The sequence below is a fragment of the Triplophysa dalaica genome, chromosome 5, assembly GCF_015846415.1.
Source record: "Triplophysa dalaica isolate WHDGS20190420 chromosome 5, ASM1584641v1, whole genome shotgun sequence".
Taxonomy (NCBI): domain Eukaryota; kingdom Metazoa; phylum Chordata; class Actinopteri; order Cypriniformes; family Nemacheilidae; genus Triplophysa; species Triplophysa dalaica.
The window spans coordinates 6072947-6090877 of NC_079546.1; the positions used below are offsets into that span (position 1 = coordinate 6072947).

Below are 17931 nucleotides of genomic sequence, written 5' to 3' on the forward strand. Positions count from 1 at the left end.
GAGTGGTAAGTCCGAACTGAAATCCAATTAAAATGCTGTGGCATGACCTTAAAAAGGCTGTTCATGTTCGAAGACCCTCCAATGTGGCTTAATTCAAACAATTATGCAAAGAAAAGTAGTCAAATTCCTCCACAGCGATGTGAAAGACTCATTGCGAGCTATCATAAACGCTTGACGACAGTTGTTGATGCCAAGGTTGGCACTAGTTATTGGGTTTAGGGGGCAATTACTTTGTCACATAGGATCAGAAATGTTTGGATTGTTATTTCCCTTAATAAATAAAACCATTTAAAAAATGCATTTTGTATTAACTCTGGTTTTCTTTGTGCATTATTAAAATGTGTTAGCTATGGACTTTTATTTTAAACCTTGACTATAAATTGCTGTTACCTGTAAAAAGTTAAAAATTGCTACATTTTTGTGATGAGTTGCCTTGACTCGCTTTTTTTACGTTCATTATCACTACGATCGTAGTTTGCGTAAAGTAAAATAAAGTCCAGCTTTTATTGAACCAGATTTGATATAGTTCTCGAAATGCCTTTATTATTAAGTTAAGTAATGTTACGGTTATTTCAATAAAATGTCCAGCAACGTCATTCACTTTAGTTACTGTGGTGAAATGAGACACTCTTGGGGTACATCAAATGTATATGGCTTTATTTAAAAACAAATAAAACAGATGCATTTAATCAAGAAAAATAAAAAAAACCTTTCAAAATATAATATACATTAATAATCCTATATAAATAACATAAACTATAGTTTTAAATAATGAGAATGTGCAGGAATAGAAGTAGGTATACTTGTTGATATTTTTATCAAACAGATGTGTTTAAAAATGCTTTAATGCATTTACTTTGCAGTGATCTGGCTTAGGACGTGTAGCCACAGACAGTCACAATAGCAGCCACAATTGTGACCTAACAATACACAGCACAAAAACACAGTTTCTATGCCATTCACAAAAGAAAATATCTAATTTTGAAACATTACACGAAATAAATATATTCAATAAATATGTCTAAATAAATAGTTATTTGCATATTGTAATGACATGTCACAATATCACATTGAAATATATGGAGTTTCAATGCCGTTTTCTCGGGGTGCAGGATTCATAGAGATAGTGGAAGAGAATATCAGTCTCTCCAACTGCTTTGTTCCGAGCTTTTGTCTCATCCTGGGGAGGAAACGAAACGAATATTAGACTACTGTCATGCAGACACAAAACCAAGCAAACGACGAATAAACAAAAATCAACGTACCCCGTACAGGTCGCTTGCCTTCATATAGTTCCCGGTGAATTTCTTAACATGCTCGTGCTCTGAGAAATCCGTTTTGCTCTGTGAAAGAAAATTGAACATTGTAAGTACAAGGCGAATGTCCCGCTTGTAAAAAAAATAAAAATGATTTGCCAATTATTAAAAAACCGAAAACAATGAGATCTTACACAGTGTGGTTCCAAATCTCGTGCGATTCTGTGCAGATCGGACCTGACGACATTAATACTTGGATAGCGCTTGTCTGAGGGATGCTGCTGCAGAATATTATTCAGATAGTAATTCAGGATCACGACATTGACGCAACAAGTCTCTTCTTCCTATATAAGAGAAAAAGATTTCGTATTATAAACATAAAACATAATACATTGGTTTGGTTGAAATATTAGTTACTTTTTTGATATGGCGTATGCGTATTATACATACTTTAAATCTCTCGCTGGGGATCACTGGAATCAGGCGCGTTTCATGGTCTCTGTCGTTGCTTTGCGCCTGTGTGGATTAATATGCATAGACATTAAATGCATAAATAACGTTTTAAAAAAAACTAACTGCAAACAAAAGCCAAAGCATGTTTAAAGTACTTTAAAGTAGCCTATTTAACTAATATTGTCATTGTTAAAATATTTATTTTAGATGTTAAAAACATACTACATAGCGTATGGCAACTGATCTATTCAAATCAAACATACTATTTTAGTCATCATATTCAGCTGGTTCCAGGTTTCGGCGCTGTCCAGTGGTCGGGGGCGCGGACGCGGACGCATCAGGTGCATCGCCTGGCCGCACAAAACGCACCAAGACATCAAGGCAAACAGAGTAACGCAATTCATGGTGAAAGTAAACGTGTGGATCCCGTCCTCTCCTGTAGATTAATCTTCACCGTAGTCCAGATTTCAAATGCATGTCGTGAATCAAGAGATAACCGCTTTTATATTCTCCTGCTTTGGCCCAGTCATGACAGGTACGTCACTGGTATCGCCTCTTTACCTTTTTTCGAAATCCCCCAACCTCTGCACCTGAGTTTATCAGGTCAAGCGGATCTTTGAATAACCATGCATGCTTCTTATTCGCTGACTGTTATGATTGCATCGGAAAGTCATAACGCACAGGTGGAAGTCAAAAATAGACCTTGCAATAATAACCGCAGAGGACAATAGGATGGGTGAAGTGGTTTGATGTGGAAAACACTTCCTGTGAATTTCCCGTACTGACTAATTTGAGGAATATTAATTTGTTTTCATTGTGTACATGGTGATTTCATCAGTTAATGTTGCTGGGAGAGCTCAAGTGCACCCTTCCTGTTCATAAAACACCGCTATAAGTCTGCAAGGCGCATACCATGCGCGTAACATGCAAATATTGCATCATAACTAATACATATTGTTACTCGAAACTCTTGCTTCATGATGTTTGAGGAACTGTCAGAAAAAGTCCAACCTGTGACTTGGGCAATAAGAGTATTGCAATAAAATCGCGTTTACGTACATGGAGCTTTTCAAAAGCATCCGCCAAGGAAATGGGTTTATTTTCCAGATAGTAACACATCCTGAACTTAAATATATATATTTACATTCATATCCATAAGCGCAGAAGATGTTTCATTATTTTTTATTTTATTAATGAATTTTTGCAAATTATGGTCCATTTCATTTTAAATATATATTTTATATTCATTTCCATAAGCGCAGAAGACGTTTCATTATTTTTTATTTTATTAATGAATTTTTGCAAATTATGGTCCATTTCATTTTAAATATATATTTTATATTCATATCCATAAGCGCAGAAGATGTTTCATTATTTTTTATTTTATTAATGAATTTTTGCAAATTATGGTCCATTTCATTTTCCGAAAACGTGTTATTTTCAATTGCATTGTCTTATTAGCTAAACATTTACTGAGCACACAATTGTGGTCTAAAGTCAAACAGATCAAATACATTTTTTTTTTCATTTTAAATACAGCTCGACAGCACAATACAATATGGTATAAAAACAAAATGGTTGGGGAAAAAAATTAAATCCTGAACTTTTACAAATTATCTTTTTCCCCAAAATTCGTCCTTTCTTCTCTGAGCACGGTCGAGGATCTCAGACGCCATGGAGCATGAAGCTGCTGATCTAGAAGAGATCTGAGACATCTTATCATCTGTATGGACACAGAGAAGAGAGAAAGAGAATTCAGTGACCAATACTCATTGAACAGAACAAATTATACATGCATAAATTTAGAAATAATCTCTTGAATAATATAGAAGGGGGTTTATGTCCAAATGATCATGAGTGTAGTTTAAGGAATATATACCATGATGTCAAAATGCCTCGCATTTAAAAACTGAATTCGTTTGGATAAGATTTAACTGCATGAGTTCACTTTAAATACAAATATCTTGAATATCATACTATTTTTTTTTTTTTATAAATTACTATTAAAGAAAAAAGTTTATATCCAAAAATACAATAATTGAAACCAGGGATGGAAAATGAAGCAGTTGTTTCTTGATATGGTCACCACATCAAAAGAGAAGCTGATCTACATCCTGTTCTTACTGAACCTGATATACAGCATGAACTAAGTTTCAGTAAATTCCGGGGGTTATCTCGGAATATAAGAAAGTAATCATTTTTTGCACATCTGCTGATTTTAGGATATTCAGCCTGTACCATTGTCTGACACAGCAGAGTCAGATTCAGGAAACACAAACAGCTCTGGCCGAAAAATTCCCAGATTACCTACAAATGACACAAAGAGGAAACAGTGAAAGGGTGGATGACACAAACTTAATACTGTAGCTGTTGTAACTTGATCATGTAATTTCGACTTTCTATACGCAGCGATTACCTTTAATGCTGTTGATGTAACACTGAATAACATTTATTAATCTGGGATAGACATGAGGCAACATTTTGGATGAGTCAAACAGCACGTCACAATTATTCATCGGGCATAGAAAACCATTTAAGATTAGTAATTTTAGGATTTGTAGTGTATACGGCATCTTGCCTTTGTTTTAGATATCTTCCTTAATATTTGAATGCGTGTTGTTTGATTGGGAGGATTTATTAAATAATTCTGGCACATCGCACGCTGGCTTTTACCTTCTGATCTGTCTTTTATGAAATAATAATGATATTTTTATATGAAATGCCTGTGTAACATAATACTGGTCAAGTAAAATATTTTTAACTGAAATGCTTTAAAACATAAACACGGATGAAATTATGTAATCAACAGTAAATGCATGTGGCACGACTTTCAAGAAATCAATAGAGAAATAAGAGACCCAGTCTCTTTTGTGTCGGAGTGAAATGAAGTACTCCGGGAGGGCAAGGGAAAATTGGTCCAGGTAGCACAAGGACTTTGTCAATAAGAACAGTAGTACTGATATAATGCGTTGACGTTGATGGAAAAAAAATACAAAAAAAGAAGACTGGAGACTGACCTAGATTATTCTCCCCCTATTGCTGGCGGTAACCTAACCTAACCTCCCTCAACTCACTCTGCTGGTAAATGACTCAATCACGTTTCAATTGCGTGATTATCCTCGGCATGTTGTTCATCCCTTGTGTGCATCGTAGATCAAATAAAGCAATGTTGTATTAATGATAGCGTTCAATACAAATGTTCACTTACATCCAGCTATGACGCAACAATAAGATTGCGACTGGTAGGCTGTGAGGAACCGTACCGTTATGCTGAAACTCCGGGTTTCTCATGGTGCCCTGGATTTTGTTGGCAGGTGAAGTGACAATGGCTTTGAGACGTTGTCTATCCTGTGTTTGTGATGGCTTGGCCTGTCTTGGATTAGAGGATTGGGGCTCCTCATCAGACCATGCATCATATCGAATGGGAAGCGGATCTATGGTGGTGAGGCCTGCAGCTGGTGAGGAGTTTGGGGAGCTGCTGTTCACAGCCTGTGGCACATTTGAAATCTGAGGAGCGCTGAGCCACAATATGACATATTATATGATTGCTTTAAGATTATGTAACATTGTGAGTACCTTGCTGTTTGGTCGCTGTGGAGATCCATCAATATGTCTGTAAGGAGAGTGGGGGTTTCCTAAAGGTGACTCGCTTTTCCAAGTTTTAAAGGAATTTTTGATCTTTGGAGGAGAGACCTGTAGGGTACCTCTTAAAAAAATAAAAATAAGCTCAAGCTATTGTTAACATCTTGTCTACACCAGACACGAGTCCTGCTAACAATCGTTTGTTTCTAGTCGTATGCATATGAAATTGTGTGTACATTAAAGAGACCCAAAAATAAAAATTCTTTCATCATTTACTCACTCTCTTGTCATTTCAAACCTGTATGACTTTCTTTCTTACGCAGAACTCAAATATATTTTGAAGAATGTTGGTAACCAAACAGCGCCGTCACCCATTCACTCCTATTGTATAGCCACAAAACCAATGCAAGTGAGTGGGTGCCGGTTAACAACATTCTTCAAAATATCTACTTTTGTATTCTGCATAAGTCATACAGGATCGAAATGACAAGGGAGTGAGTAAATGAAAGTGTTTTAATTTTTGGGAGAACTATCGCTTTAGATGCAAGCTGTTTGCGAAATAACAGTTTCTTAACTTTTCAAGCATAAATGACGTTCACAGCTGATTGGTCTGTGTTCGATATAGATCGAGACTTCTATGTGTTGCATTTTTGATCGTGTCTGGTGTAGACGGGATGTTTACCAGAATAAAGGTTACACTTCTGAATCCCTTTCTGTTGACCATATACTGAAACTGTTGCAAGATGCCAAAAGTATAGAAATAAAGAGACACAGATGCACCAGCTGTGCCATAAAACCAAATGTCTGTAAAAACATACTTTGCCTCACAAGTACAATTCTGCCTGCTATCTGTGTATATATATTTTTTTGCCACGGTGATGGCGTAAAGCGTGGCCCAAGGTTTGAAAGACGTCATGTTTTGTCAAGCATGCTTCGTACCAGTAGCCGGAGTGGTGCGGTCATGATGTATCCTTTGTACTGTTTGCGTAGTCTTAAGTTTAGGGGTCGGCAATCCGCCCCCGTTGATAGAACCTCCAGGCCCTCCCACTGCTGCTGATGATGAGTCAGTTTCCAAAACCCTCAACCTAGATAAGATGGCAACATGTCAGAAAGGAAATCAACTACAGCACGAACACTGCAGAAACGCTGAACTTTGTTATACTTTTAAAATGCTCTGTTAACTTTGCCATATCCATTTAGAGAAGCAACAATTGCTTACCTCTGGTTTTTGTCCATAATCGTCCCATTCACATGTGGTTCCACATGGCCATCTTCAGAATTCTGGTCCTTGTGTAAAACCTCGACCTCAGTTCTTTCTCCAGGCCCTGCTTTTTCATCCCAAGCCAACTTTCTTTGTACAAGGAGGGTGGGACCTTCCGCATGAGGCATCTCTCCAGTAGAGCTTCTCCTGCTGGATGCCACAGAAGCAGAAGGTCCAGGGCTGGAGAGATGAACCAAAATGAATAGGCTCTTACAAACCTGCTGAAGACTTTGTGTCAGCCTCAAGGGACTCACCTGGCCAGATCCAGACCCTCTATGATGGGGCTGCTGTTCTCGGATATGACAGAGGGTGAGGAGGAGGTGCCATTGGAAGGCTCCCACATCCAGTTGTTCTCCGACATGATCTGGTTGAAGTGTTGACGGGAAAAATGAGTCCCCCTTGCCCTTTTCCTGTAGGCTTCTGCTCTCTCTTGTAGCTCCTGCACCTGGGGAACAGCAGCTTAACTTAAGTTGCCTGCAATAAGTCTGTACCAGTGAAAATTACGCATTTAATAAGGTTTGATAATGTTAGTATTGTTCTTATTAGGCTGGGTGATCTTTTGAATATTGACAGTATATTCAGAATCATATTTCTGGTGATATAACATGAAACAACAGAAAGTCATGATTGTATCCTTGTAATACACTTTTAAAGGGACAGTTCACCCAAAAATGATAATGATATTTGAGAATGATATTTGGAAGAATGCTTTTAACCAAACAGTTCTTGGCCATCATTGACAACTAAAGTATGATAAACTGCTTCATACATTTCTTGTTCTATTCAACACAAAAGATGATATTTTGAAGAATGTAAGCAAACAGTTCTGGGGCACTTTTGACTACCATTGTCATTTTTCCTAATATGGTAGTCAATGGTATATCTTTCTCTGTGTTCATCAGAACAAAGACATTTACACAGATTTGGAACAACTCGAGGGTGAGTAAATGATGACAGTATTTTTAGGTGAACCGTTCCTTTTAATTGGGCATTGAGATTTTTATGGTCGGTTCAGATTTTTGAGTATTGATATAAAAGTTTGAATCAACGATTTGTTTGCAACCTCACTCATAAATATTTATAACTTTCATAAATTAAAATAATTTGGCAATAATATATATAAAACAATTATGACAATTACCAATTGATACCTTGTGGCATATAAATGGAAATGTCGCCCAGCCCCAAGACCTTATTCATTTGATTTTGATCCAACATAAATTCAAGTGCAATGCTGTCGACCACAAAGGCTCTGGAGGATAAGCGTCAATTGAGGCAGTCATGCAATGCTCGAAAAGTGCTGATTCAGCAAGCGTCTTACACGAACGTTTTGCTACACATGCATCAAAGAATATTTGACACGATAACCTATAATCAAGTACTTATGATTTACAATCCCATGCTGTCAGCATGTTTCATAATATGCATTGGAGCAGCCTGACTTATATAGGTTAAACAAAGTTATGGCGTGATGACTCCTATTCAAATCGGCAAAATAAATATAAACAGGCTCCATTTATTTTTAGGTATAATTGTTATAGTTTCTACAACCTTTGGTTTTATTCCTTAAATCCGATTGTAGGAGAGGCGTTTCATGAGTGCTCATAAAAACAGCACCGAGACGCTTTACCATTTTGTATCATTCTGCCACAGTAACAGTTAAACGGCTCTACAACAAAGTTATCGATTTTCTCCATGGACACTGAAATCACACGCTCAGTCACACTCTCTCTTTCAGTGTCTCTCTCTCTTAAGATTGAAATGAGACTTTGATGTTATTTATTTAATGTAATTAATCTCAGTTATGAATATTAATCTGATATTATTTATGTTTTAAAAATCAGTTTTTCCCCTTTCATTTTCGCTCCAGCTGTGTTTTTACTAGTTAACTATTCAAAATCTGAATTGTCGCAGTCAATATTTAACATTTATCAGAAACTTTTATCCAAAATGATTTACAGTCCGTCCCTGGCCAGTGACTTTTACCATCTTTACCTTGACACAAAACTTTACAAACCGAGCAACAGGAGCGCTGCTTGAGATGAAAGAGTATGCTAAATTTCTGCATTTACATCGGGTATTTTTTACTCTTTCACTTCAAAGCTACTCTAAGCTTGTGTGTTATGAGAATGTGAGGCACAAGTCAATACAGGATTACCAGACAACTGAAAGCAGCAAAATAACCAACAAAACCACAGACACCTTTAAGTTCCATGTAAAGAATGTTGACAGATAGCTTATCTTGATGACTGACACATACCACACACTTACACAAAGTACAAACATGCTCGCTCGACTCTAGGCCCATATGTGATCATACCATAGGGCAATTTTGACTGATGTCATATTATTGCAGAGGCGACACAGAACAGACAAACACACACACGGGAGGGTCTCTTCGATATGTAGTAGAGGACGGGACAGTTACCTCACGATACCACCACTGATCAAGTTCACACTCCTGCAAGATTAATCATAGACACCAGTGATTAGACAGATCAGGTCTTCTTTTCCTAACATCTCAGGCTATGATGCCACCCAGTCAGAATATTTTTAGGAAGTTTTTTCATTCTCTCTGATATTTTATGCTTTACTGTGTCACCTTTTTTTAAATAAACTAATACATATTGTTTAACTTTCCTATTGTTGTTTAAATAAACTAATACATATTGTTTAACTTTCCTATTGTTGGACATTTACCTCACCTCTGTTCACATCCTGAGAATGTTTTGTTAAATATGAAAGTTCACATCGTTGGTTGAGCTTGTAATACAGCTTAAAGAACAAAATACTTAAGTAGCAATATGAGAAAGTATAAACTTAACTTAAAGTATGAAAATGACCTACTTCACCTTTCAAATTTGTTGGTAAATTTTAAGTTTTCTCTATTCTTTTAGGGTTATTTTATGGTAAATACTAAATATAAATACTAGATTACATAATCTACACTTCCTTAATGGCTTGTTTGGCTTTTTCTCCATATATGCTTTTTTCCATTAATCCCAGACGGAGTAAATCAAAAAACTTCCTGCTCACCTCCACCTGTGCAGTTCTGGCCTTCACCCAAGCGCCATCTCTGTAGCAGTACTGGAGTGGAGAGCGAAAGTTGGAGCTGTACTCAGTATTCGCCTTCCTGTGAGACAAAAACAGGGGATGCATGTTTTTCACTTTAACGCTAAAAGACACAATTTGAGGTCAAACTTTTTTCTCAAACTTTTGAAATGCCTTGATTTGTTTCAATCTAGTACCGAGAGACGATAGTCACCTTGTAATATTGGGTGAAGGGTCTCTCGGGTCACAGGACTCACCTTACTTCTTGTTGTTGGTACTTGTTTTTGGGGCTTGACCTTCTACTGCGTTGCCTCTCCTTTTTCGTCCTCTTTCTCTGGTATGGTGGGTATTTAGGCAAAAAGTACAAATGCATATAGGAAACACCATTTTATGGGTGTAAATATTTTTGTAAATGTATACTTCCTCAACTTGGACAGAATGACAGGTTGAAAAAGTACGAGGAACACGTATATTTAAAACGGGTTTATCTGCTTGAATGTATATAATGAATGAGGTCAAAGTGCCTGTGACAAGTGAAAATAGTTGTTGTTATTTCCAACAAACTTTTTCTTAACAAAGGATTTGACAGACATGGACTTTACACGTTGATTTTAAAGCCTGATGATTTATGATTGGAATAATCTGAGAAAGCATTTTCCTCAATGGAAGTGTACAAAATACTTAACTTCATGTCATAATTTGTCTTAAAATTGTCAAAATCAAAATACGTATTTTTGCTAGTTTTAAATGTATAATTGTCTTAGACTTTTGCACTACACTATATATATATTTCTATGTACCTTCTCTTGGATAAAAATCTCAGGGACCTCACACTGCTCAACATCTCGTCTCAAGCGAGGGGGTCTGGGAGGTGGTGATCCTTTAAAGTTTCTCCTGTACTCGCTTTCCATGATTACTTTGTTGGACTTGAAGGGCGGGATCATTTTATTGGCATTATAAAACATCTAAAATACACAAACAAAACGTAATAAAGTCTGTTTCTTCCAATTAGAGATATCTCTGACTCTGCTAAACATAAAATGTCTCAATTTAAAGATAAATGTTCGGAAATAAATATCTACAGTACCTAGTTGCATGCTTAATTCTGCACTGCATCTCAAGGATTATTTTTTAAGTTGGGCATTCCAAGAAGCACCAACAAGAAGCATATCATCTCAAGTTAAATGGATAACTCAACTAAAATAAAAACTGTGTCATTATTTATTACCCCTGATGTCGTTTAAAACCTGTATTTAACTTATCTGTAGAACACAAAAACAGATATTGTGTGAAATATTTAAGGGGTTTTGTATCCATAGTATTTAAGTCAATAAAGTCAGATGTTGTTTGACTTCTAATATTCTGAAAAATATCTTTTTTATTCTGTAGAAGAAGAATGCTTTGTCTATCTGTTTGGACGCAATATCACGAGTGATGTCATCTTGAATTACGACAGCTTTCATGAAATGCACAGTGGTACCTCTTGTGCCGCTAACAGGGGGGAATCGGCCACAGGGGTTTTCCTCATGAACTGTCTCTGGTACTCTGAGCTCAAGCGCCCATTTCTCTGTTGCTCTGACTTCAGTCCTGCTCGTTTCCGCAATGCATGGTTTACCTGATGCACAAAACAGGCTCTAAGATGATTTCATTTAATATTTTTTTCTTTTGACCATGAAAGTGGGTCAGCAAATTTTACACCTTCACCTCCAACCAAACTCACTCTGTTTTGTGCCAGTCTCAATTTTGTCTGCTCAGCAGTGGTCCTGTTTGGCTGAACGGCCGCTGCTTGTTGTTGTGACGGTGCAGCGGTGCCCTCTTGTGGTGTGCTGTCTCTTGGGGCCAGTGGGGTCTGCTCTCTTTCTACACTAGTGGCTCTAGGCACAGGTTTGACAGCAGGAGGTGTGACAGGCCTGCTCCTCTCATGGCGTTGTTGATGCGGATCTTGTCTTTCCCATTGCAGGGAGCTGGATACCTGAGGTGGATAAAATGGCACTCTCCTTTTGGATGGGAATTGGGGCTCCCGGGTTATTTCTTTACGTGGAAAGAAATGTAACAATTTTAATGTGTGACTGAGTTAATAAAACAAAATTCACATGTATGAGTACTTTTATAGATAAATGCATACTATTTTGATCAGAACCCAGTCCTGCCAGTTGCATCCTCTGATGTGGAGAATCGCTTCTGGATCTTGTTGCTCGACCCTTGTATCTACTTCTATACTCGCTGGTTCCCTATGAGGTAGAGGGCACGAAATCACACTTCATAGGGAAATCAGACTTTGATTTAGTTATTCAAATGAGAGATAGGCCCTACTGGAAATGCTGTGATTCATAGGAAATAAACGATTAACAAATATTTACAGTGCGTCAGAGCCACCACTTAACTTACAAAAGGAGAATCGCGATCCCTAAACCAACGCTATTCAAGGCATAACAGGAAGTAACTCAGTATCGAAGTTTACTGCGCAACTCCGTTTACACGCGCATTAACATACGTGATCACATTTGCTCAAAATAATCCATATTTATATAAATGCAATTTAACACATGTTTGGTTATGTCAGTGTAAGCACCCGACATAAATGTCGAAACTGAAAGCGATTCTGCAGCCTAGAGCGCGCGCCTTTACTTTTCCTGCAACAAATGACGTCGCGCGAGCGCGTGCACTTTTAAATCTCTTCTGACTGCCGTATTTATCAAACGTGCATCAATGCGTTATTATTCAAATAACCTACCTTAAAGTGGACGGTCATTCTGGGTCAAAGGTGGGTGTGCAAAGTGAAGTATCTCAACAAACGTGTTTGTGTTACAAGCTTGGTGGAGCGGGATACAGTATTGTCTGGCGTTACCTTGGTGAGGGCTTCAGCGTCCCCCGATACGCGCATGCGTACGGTTGTAAGCCGCTTTATCGTTACGCTACAGAAGGTGACGTGGTGTTAAATAACTGTATTCGTATGCATATCTATGAATATATGTACTCGTCAGAAAAGCTACTTTTGGATGTGTGATTAGTGCGCAATTAACGTGTCAAATGTCATAATTTATAACCCGTTAATTTAACGGGACGCCAGTTTTGCAGACACGCCATATCTTTTGACCACCAGATGGCAGTAATATAAAACGTGTAGAGAAGTTTCGAGAAAACCTACATATTTGTTTTAAAAGCGTACGTGTTTAAAGTCTTCATACGCCATAATTGTTCAAAAGGCTGTTCTGGAGATTACAGCTTGGCTAGCACAGAAGCTCCGCGTGTCATTATTGTTCAGTTTACACGTAGAGCTGTAAATAACCCAAATCGGTGTAATGCATGTGTGTAATAATGTGGCAGAATGGCATCACTTTCAAACGACGTGTTGCGGTCTCATATTTGGGGACGTGGCAAGACGTACTCGATAGGACCATCCCACTAGCTGTACAACGCCTTTGAGTAGCGCTTCAACCGATTTGCTGTACCTTGTTCCGATTGGCCGGTTCATCGGCTGCCTGTGGAACTACACAATCAAAAGAAAGTGCGTTGAAACAGCGCTGGATTAAGCAACGCTCTCTGCATCCGGGGTCCGTAGTGTTGAAGTGGCCCAATGATGAGAATGGAGTCCACTACTCGCGCTGTGATTGGGTTTCGGCTCTGCTCCCGTCCGAAAAAAAAACCGTGTGGCACAGGGGTGTGAAAAATAAACCAACGCTCCTCTATTGTATATAATATTTTGGGCAACGTAGAAAATTAAGGTATGTATGTTTTTATGCGTGTTTTGTTACGTATTTGCATTGTTAAAGTGGACTGTTGCATCGATTGACTGCGTATGCGTACCGATTCTTTAACGATGAGCAGAATGTTAACTGGCTGACCCGTGTCTGTGCCTCTAATGTAACGTTATATTTACAAATAATCTAACGTTATTTTCTTTAGGAAGGACACTGCTATGTTCGTTTCATTTTGTTACAACATTTTACAGTCTTTTTTTATATAAAAGAGTATTTTAATTTTAACCCAGTGCCAGCAAAATCAAACTGAAACAGTTTCCAAAGTTCAGACTCTTACTTGTGTTTATGGAAAACCGTTTTATTTTATTTGTCATATTTCTAATGTCACGGTGAAAGTATTTGTGATAAAAAGCGAGCATATTCACTGTGCATTACAGTTTGTGTCATTTCTTTACGCCATAATTTAACGTAACGTTACGTTAGTCATTCACACTTAACGACGTTAATTGAAATCATCGCATAAGTTCTAATAGATTCAATGATTATAATAACAATTGTTACGAGTAACGTTAGTTCACTACAATTGCGTGTTTTGTTCCCAGTGCTTAAGTTACAATTCTCTGATCATCTCTGATTTATGTGGACATGTTTGCAAACTGTTGCTTTTTCTCAATTGCGAATTGCATTGATGTTGGAAGCATGTTTTTATGCTTTTATTCTCAAAGGGTTTCCTCCTAAAATCCCTCCCGAACCCCCCCTCAATAAAGACAGTGCTTCCTGTCACATGTACAGTCTGGTATTTTGCCAGTTAGGATAATTTCTCTTCCTTTCCACTTTAAACAGTGGTTCTAGACATAGTTTATGACGCAAACATGACCATTGTTTACTTTTACTGATTTAAACAAACTGAAATCATATCGTTGTTTGTGTGCATTTCTGTATTGACACAAAACGTTGATTCTTTTGTTAAGTAAATATTTGGTCTGATTTAAGAATTGCTTTGGCATTTAATGCTGCTTATCTTTTTTCCACAGAGCTTGTATGATGAAGATGGAGGTCAGACCTCTGTTGATGTGCTTTGCACTGTGTGTGGTGTATGCTACCAGCAAACCCACAGAGAAGAAAGACCGGGTCCACCACGATGCAACGCTGAGCAGCAAGGAACACAACGATGGGACAAACTTCGACTATGACCATGATGCATTTCTTGGGGAAGACGAAGCTAAGACCTTTGATGACCTTACACCAGAGGAAAGCCAGAACAGGCTTGGGTATGGATTGTTTTGAGTGATTCGGCGGCATTCGCACAGTAGTGATAAGCGAACTAAAGTCATTAATTATCAGTGTTTGTGATTAATGTCACTGTTAGTTTTTTTTTTTTTTTTTTATCTCCGCCCACATGCAGAGATGTAATAAATTCTGAGTTAATTTTATACATTTGTGAATAATAGTTTGTATTGTTTATTATATTATACATACACAATTCCCTCCAGAAATTTCCTCTCAACATACTATTTATAATTAGATTTTTGAAGCTATGGACTGTTTTTCAACCATTAATATTTAAGACTTCAGTCAAAAGAATGCCCATCATGACCAATAGAGCAGGCACTTTACACACTCGAATATTTATAGGCTCAATGTTTGAAAACGTTATGTAAATGAAATAGATGGCTCATTATATTAATAGGTTTTGATGTTTTTTTCCAGTAAAATAGTAGATAAGATCGATGCAGATGAGGATGGATTTGTCACAGAGGCAGAGTTGAAAGCATGGATTAAAAAGGCACAGAAGAAATATATCTACGACAATGTAGAGAGGCAGTGGAAGGACTTTGACATTGACAACGATGGAATGATCTCTTGGGACGAATATAAGAATGTCACATATGGATCATATCTTGGTAAAATGTAGTCTTTTTCAACCTGATTTGTTGTTGACTTAATTTTCTCAAAGTTTGGACCTTTTGTTTAGCAACCAGTCCAGCATAACTTTAGAGCTTGATGTCGAGCAGTTTCGTGAAGTGTCAACACTTTTTCATGTGTTTCTAGATGACCCCGAACCTGATGATGGTTACAACTACAAGCAGATGATGGCCAGAGATGAACGGAGATTCAAATTGGCAGACCAAAATGGAGACCAAATTGCTGACAAGGAGGAGTTTACGGCCTTCCTCCATCCCGAAGAGTACGAACACATGAAGGACATAGTTGTGTTGGTAGGTAAACTCATCCAATTCTAACCTATTTTACCTCTGCACAGTGATGTGCTTTTTAATGAGGAGAAATGGAAAAACGAATATTTTGCTTCTGTGTAACCTATAACAAACTCTCCATATTTCTCTCAACAGGAAACTATAGAGGATATTGATAAGAATGGTGATGGTTTTATTGACCTGGAAGAGTATATCGGTGAGTGGTTGAAAGCATTTTAAGAAGATAAACCCCTGTCAAATAAATTAGACATCAAATATGTCTATTGTTTAAGATCCTTCATAAACAGTGTAAAACAGTGTTAGTTTATGTAAATGTGTCAATATTGTATTAAGAATCTGTTTGAATATCAGGTGATATGTACAACCATGAAGATGAAATGGATGAACCAGAATGGGTGTCGACAGAGCGTGAGCAGTTTTCAGAGTTTAGAGACAAGAATAAGGATGGGAAGATGGATAAAGAGGAGACCATGGACTGGATCCTACCAGCTGACTATGACCATGCCGAAGCTGAAGCCAAACATCTGGTGTACGAGTCTGATACCAACAAGGTGAGGAAGCATATTACAGTCTACAGTCTGGACTGACCACTTGGGATCAGTTCAGGTGTAAACAGGACCCAAGCTGTATTGTCAACTTTTGCAATCTTAACACGAATTTCAAGTGAATCTTCTTTTATCTTTCAGGATGGCTTACTCACCAAAGAGGAGATAATCAATAAATACGACTTGTTTGTGGGAAGTCAAGCAACTGACTTTGGAGAGGCGTTAGTTCGACATGATGAGTTTTAATTGAGTTTTTTAGTATATTAGACGATTACTTTTACTTTGATTTGGTCAATAATTTATTTTGTATTGCTACACCATAATCCAACACTAAACACTCAGATTCAGTTTACTTGGCGATGGATTGTTTTCCTTTTTTGCACACAGAAATACATTTATGGTTGTTTTTACTGTCAAATGTTTTAGCAGTGTTTGAATTCATGGTCCAAGTGTAGCATTATTATCATGTCGACAAAAGCTATTCATATTTTGCGGTTTGATAAATCAAGTATTTCTTTTTGGCTCTGCACAGTCCTTATGTCCATTTCATTTCACCAGGGGCGGTTCTAAAGTGAGTGGATATCCGGGGCTTAGCCCAGAGACCTCCACATATGTGTTTGAATACAGTGGTGTAGCAAGTCAGGTCTCGGCCCATATGCAAAAACGTTTAATGGGCCACATCCATCTGTTCGCGACCGCGTTGTGCATTACTGGACATAGGTTGTTTATTATTTAAATGTTGATGAGTGTCAATCGTGCTCAAATAGTAACAGAAAAAGAGGGAAAAACGATGCAGCCAGCATTTTACATGTTTTTACACGCTACATTGGAACCGTCCTAACATTTCAATGATAAAACTTGTCAAATATTAAACTTTTAGCCACTTACTTCGCGCTGGCTCTTTCACAGTTAAAGCGGACCTTAACCGTGTGTAGCAAATCCCGCCCTTCTTCATTTGATTGGCTACCTCAATTTGATTGATAAATTTAACTTCTTTCCGTTTCGAAAACACCTAGGCAAACAAAGTAATGTTGTATATTATGCAATAATGATAAGAGTATAAATGATTACATGTATTAAAATGACTAAATATATGACAACTAATTAGGACAATAAAGACCTACCTTAACCTCGCCATACACTATATTATTCAACACCTGTTGGCCATTTTCAAGTATTTTGTTGAAACTAAATGCCTGTATGATCTTAATAGCCTATGCGATGTGAATGTAGTTTGGCAAAAGGCAAATTCAACCTTTTGAAATTCTAAAAACTTTCGGGGCTTCAGGCCCCTAAACCCACTCCTAGTGCCGCCTCTGCCTTTCACCTTCCACATTGGTCCTTAATTAGCCTAGATCGTAAGAACAAGTGGCACCAGGAATTTGCATTATATTTGAATAATTCAACTTTCACAGTGTGGCTCCTGCTTTTTTAAGGTCCAGTTTAAGATGTTACTGGTAAAGATGTATGAAGGTGGTTTCACCTTGATATTGTTTGGAGTCTGTTTGCCCACTTTCACAGACAATTTGATGTTTGCAACCTGCAGTACCATGTTACAAAACTTAGCATCTACCATTGGCTTTTTTTTAACTTTATTAATTAAATGTTTTGAGTACTCAAGGTTTTGGAGTGACTGCCTATAGTTTTGTAATCGATTCTAGTGGGGAGGGCCTATATGTTTTTGCCGGGGTGGCCCTAACATTAAGGATTTCTCCAAAACAAGTCAACTAGTTTCTCTGAAACAATCCCTGATGTGCAGTGGTGCTTTACAGATTGTATAAACAAATTGTCAATAAAATATAATTCCAATAAGTTTGATATTGTTGGAGTTTCTAACCAAGACATTGAACTTAATTCATATGTATG

At 37.6% G+C, this 17931-nt stretch overlaps 3 protein-coding genes across 8 annotated transcripts; 1 reads left to right on the top strand and 2 right to left on the bottom strand.

Annotated features, from left to right (window-relative positions):
• Nucleotides 1-729: 729 nt before the first annotated feature.
• Nucleotides 730-2322, bottom strand: il22 (interleukin 22). The gene is made up of 5 exons (XM_056748950.1): nt 1973-2322; nt 1707-1772; nt 1451-1600; nt 1266-1343; nt 730-1180 (listed from the first exon to the last, which is right to left on the bottom strand). Exons 1-5 carry the CDS (start codon nt 2111-2113, stop codon nt 1088-1090), a joined length of 528 nt encoding a protein of 175 aa, XP_056604928.1. The 5' UTR covers nt 2114-2322; the 3' UTR covers nt 730-1087.
• A 749-nt stretch (nt 2323-3071) lies between these two features.
• mdm1 (Mdm1 nuclear protein) lies at nt 3072-13042 on the bottom strand. Of its 6 annotated transcripts, none has more exons than XM_056747533.1 (15): nt 12452-13042; nt 11729-11834; nt 11324-11634; nt 11084-11218; nt 10404-10568; nt 9861-9937; nt 9589-9685; nt 8981-9013; nt 6807-6997; nt 6511-6702; nt 6231-6376; nt 5286-5413; nt 4973-5198; nt 3948-4016; nt 3072-3432 (listed from the first exon to the last, which is right to left on the bottom strand). In XM_056747533.1, the coding sequence occupies exons 1-15, from the start codon at nt 12485-12487 to the stop codon at nt 3323-3325; spliced, it is 2022 nt and encodes a 673-aa protein (XP_056603511.1). In that variant the 5' UTR covers nt 12488-13042; the 3' UTR covers nt 3072-3322. The 6 variants fall into 6 exon arrangements, with proteins under 6 accessions (XP_056603511.1, XP_056603508.1, XP_056603509.1 ...); XM_056747530.1 differs by having other exon boundaries at nt 6511-6732; XM_056747531.1 differs by having other exon boundaries at nt 6511-6732; nt 12338-12469.
• Nucleotides 13043-13183: 141 nt separating this feature from the next.
• calua (calumenin a) lies at nt 13184-17877 on the top strand. The gene is made up of 7 exons (XM_056747539.1): nt 13184-13328; nt 14339-14575; nt 15015-15208; nt 15357-15523; nt 15656-15716; nt 15872-16071; nt 16207-17877. Exons 2-7 carry the CDS (start codon nt 14346-14348, stop codon nt 16309-16311), a joined length of 957 nt encoding a protein of 318 aa, XP_056603517.1. The 5' UTR covers nt 13184-13328; nt 14339-14345; the 3' UTR covers nt 16312-17877.
• Nucleotides 17878-17931: the final 54 nt, after the last annotated feature.

What these genes read in the sequence shown, in the direction of transcription:
- il22 (XM_056748950.1), bottom strand. Translation starts at nt 2,113, where the DNA reads ATGAATTGCGTTACTCTGTTTGCCTTGATGTCTTGGTGCGTTTTGTGC. An exon ending in TGAATATGATGACTAAAATA is followed by an intron (nt 1,773 to 1,972) that starts GTATGTTTGATT and finishes TAATCCACACAG; the next exon opens with GCGCAAAGCAACGACAGAGA. An exon ending in GAGATTTGGAACCACACTGT is followed by an intron (nt 1,344 to 1,450) that starts GTAAGATCTCAT and finishes TTTCTTTCACAG; the next exon opens with AGCAAAACGGATTTCTCAGA.
- mdm1 (XM_056747530.1), bottom strand. Translation starts at nt 12,487, where the DNA reads ATGCGCGTATCGGGGGACGCTGAAGCCCTCACCAAG. An exon ending in ACGCTGAAGCCCTCACCAAG is followed by an intron (nt 11,835 to 12,451) that starts GTAACGCCAGAC and finishes TCTACCTCATAG; the next exon opens with GGAACCAGCGAGTATAGAAG. An exon ending in ATCAGTGGTGGTATCGTGAG is followed by an intron (nt 6,998 to 8,980) that starts GTAACTGTCCCG and finishes GCTGTTCCCCAG; the next exon opens with GTGCAGGAGCTACAAGAGAG.
- calua (XM_056747539.1), top strand. Translation starts at nt 14,346, where the DNA reads ATGATGAAGATGGAGGTCAGACCTCTGTTGATGTGCTTTGCACTGTGT. An exon ending in GAAAGCCAGAACAGGCTTGG is followed by an intron (nt 14,576 to 15,014) that starts GTATGGATTGTT and finishes GTTTTTTTCCAG; the next exon opens with TAAAATAGTAGATAAGATCG. An exon ending in CACATATGGATCATATCTTG is followed by an intron (nt 15,209 to 15,356) that starts GTAAAATGTAGT and finishes ATGTGTTTCTAG; the next exon opens with ATGACCCCGAACCTGATGAT.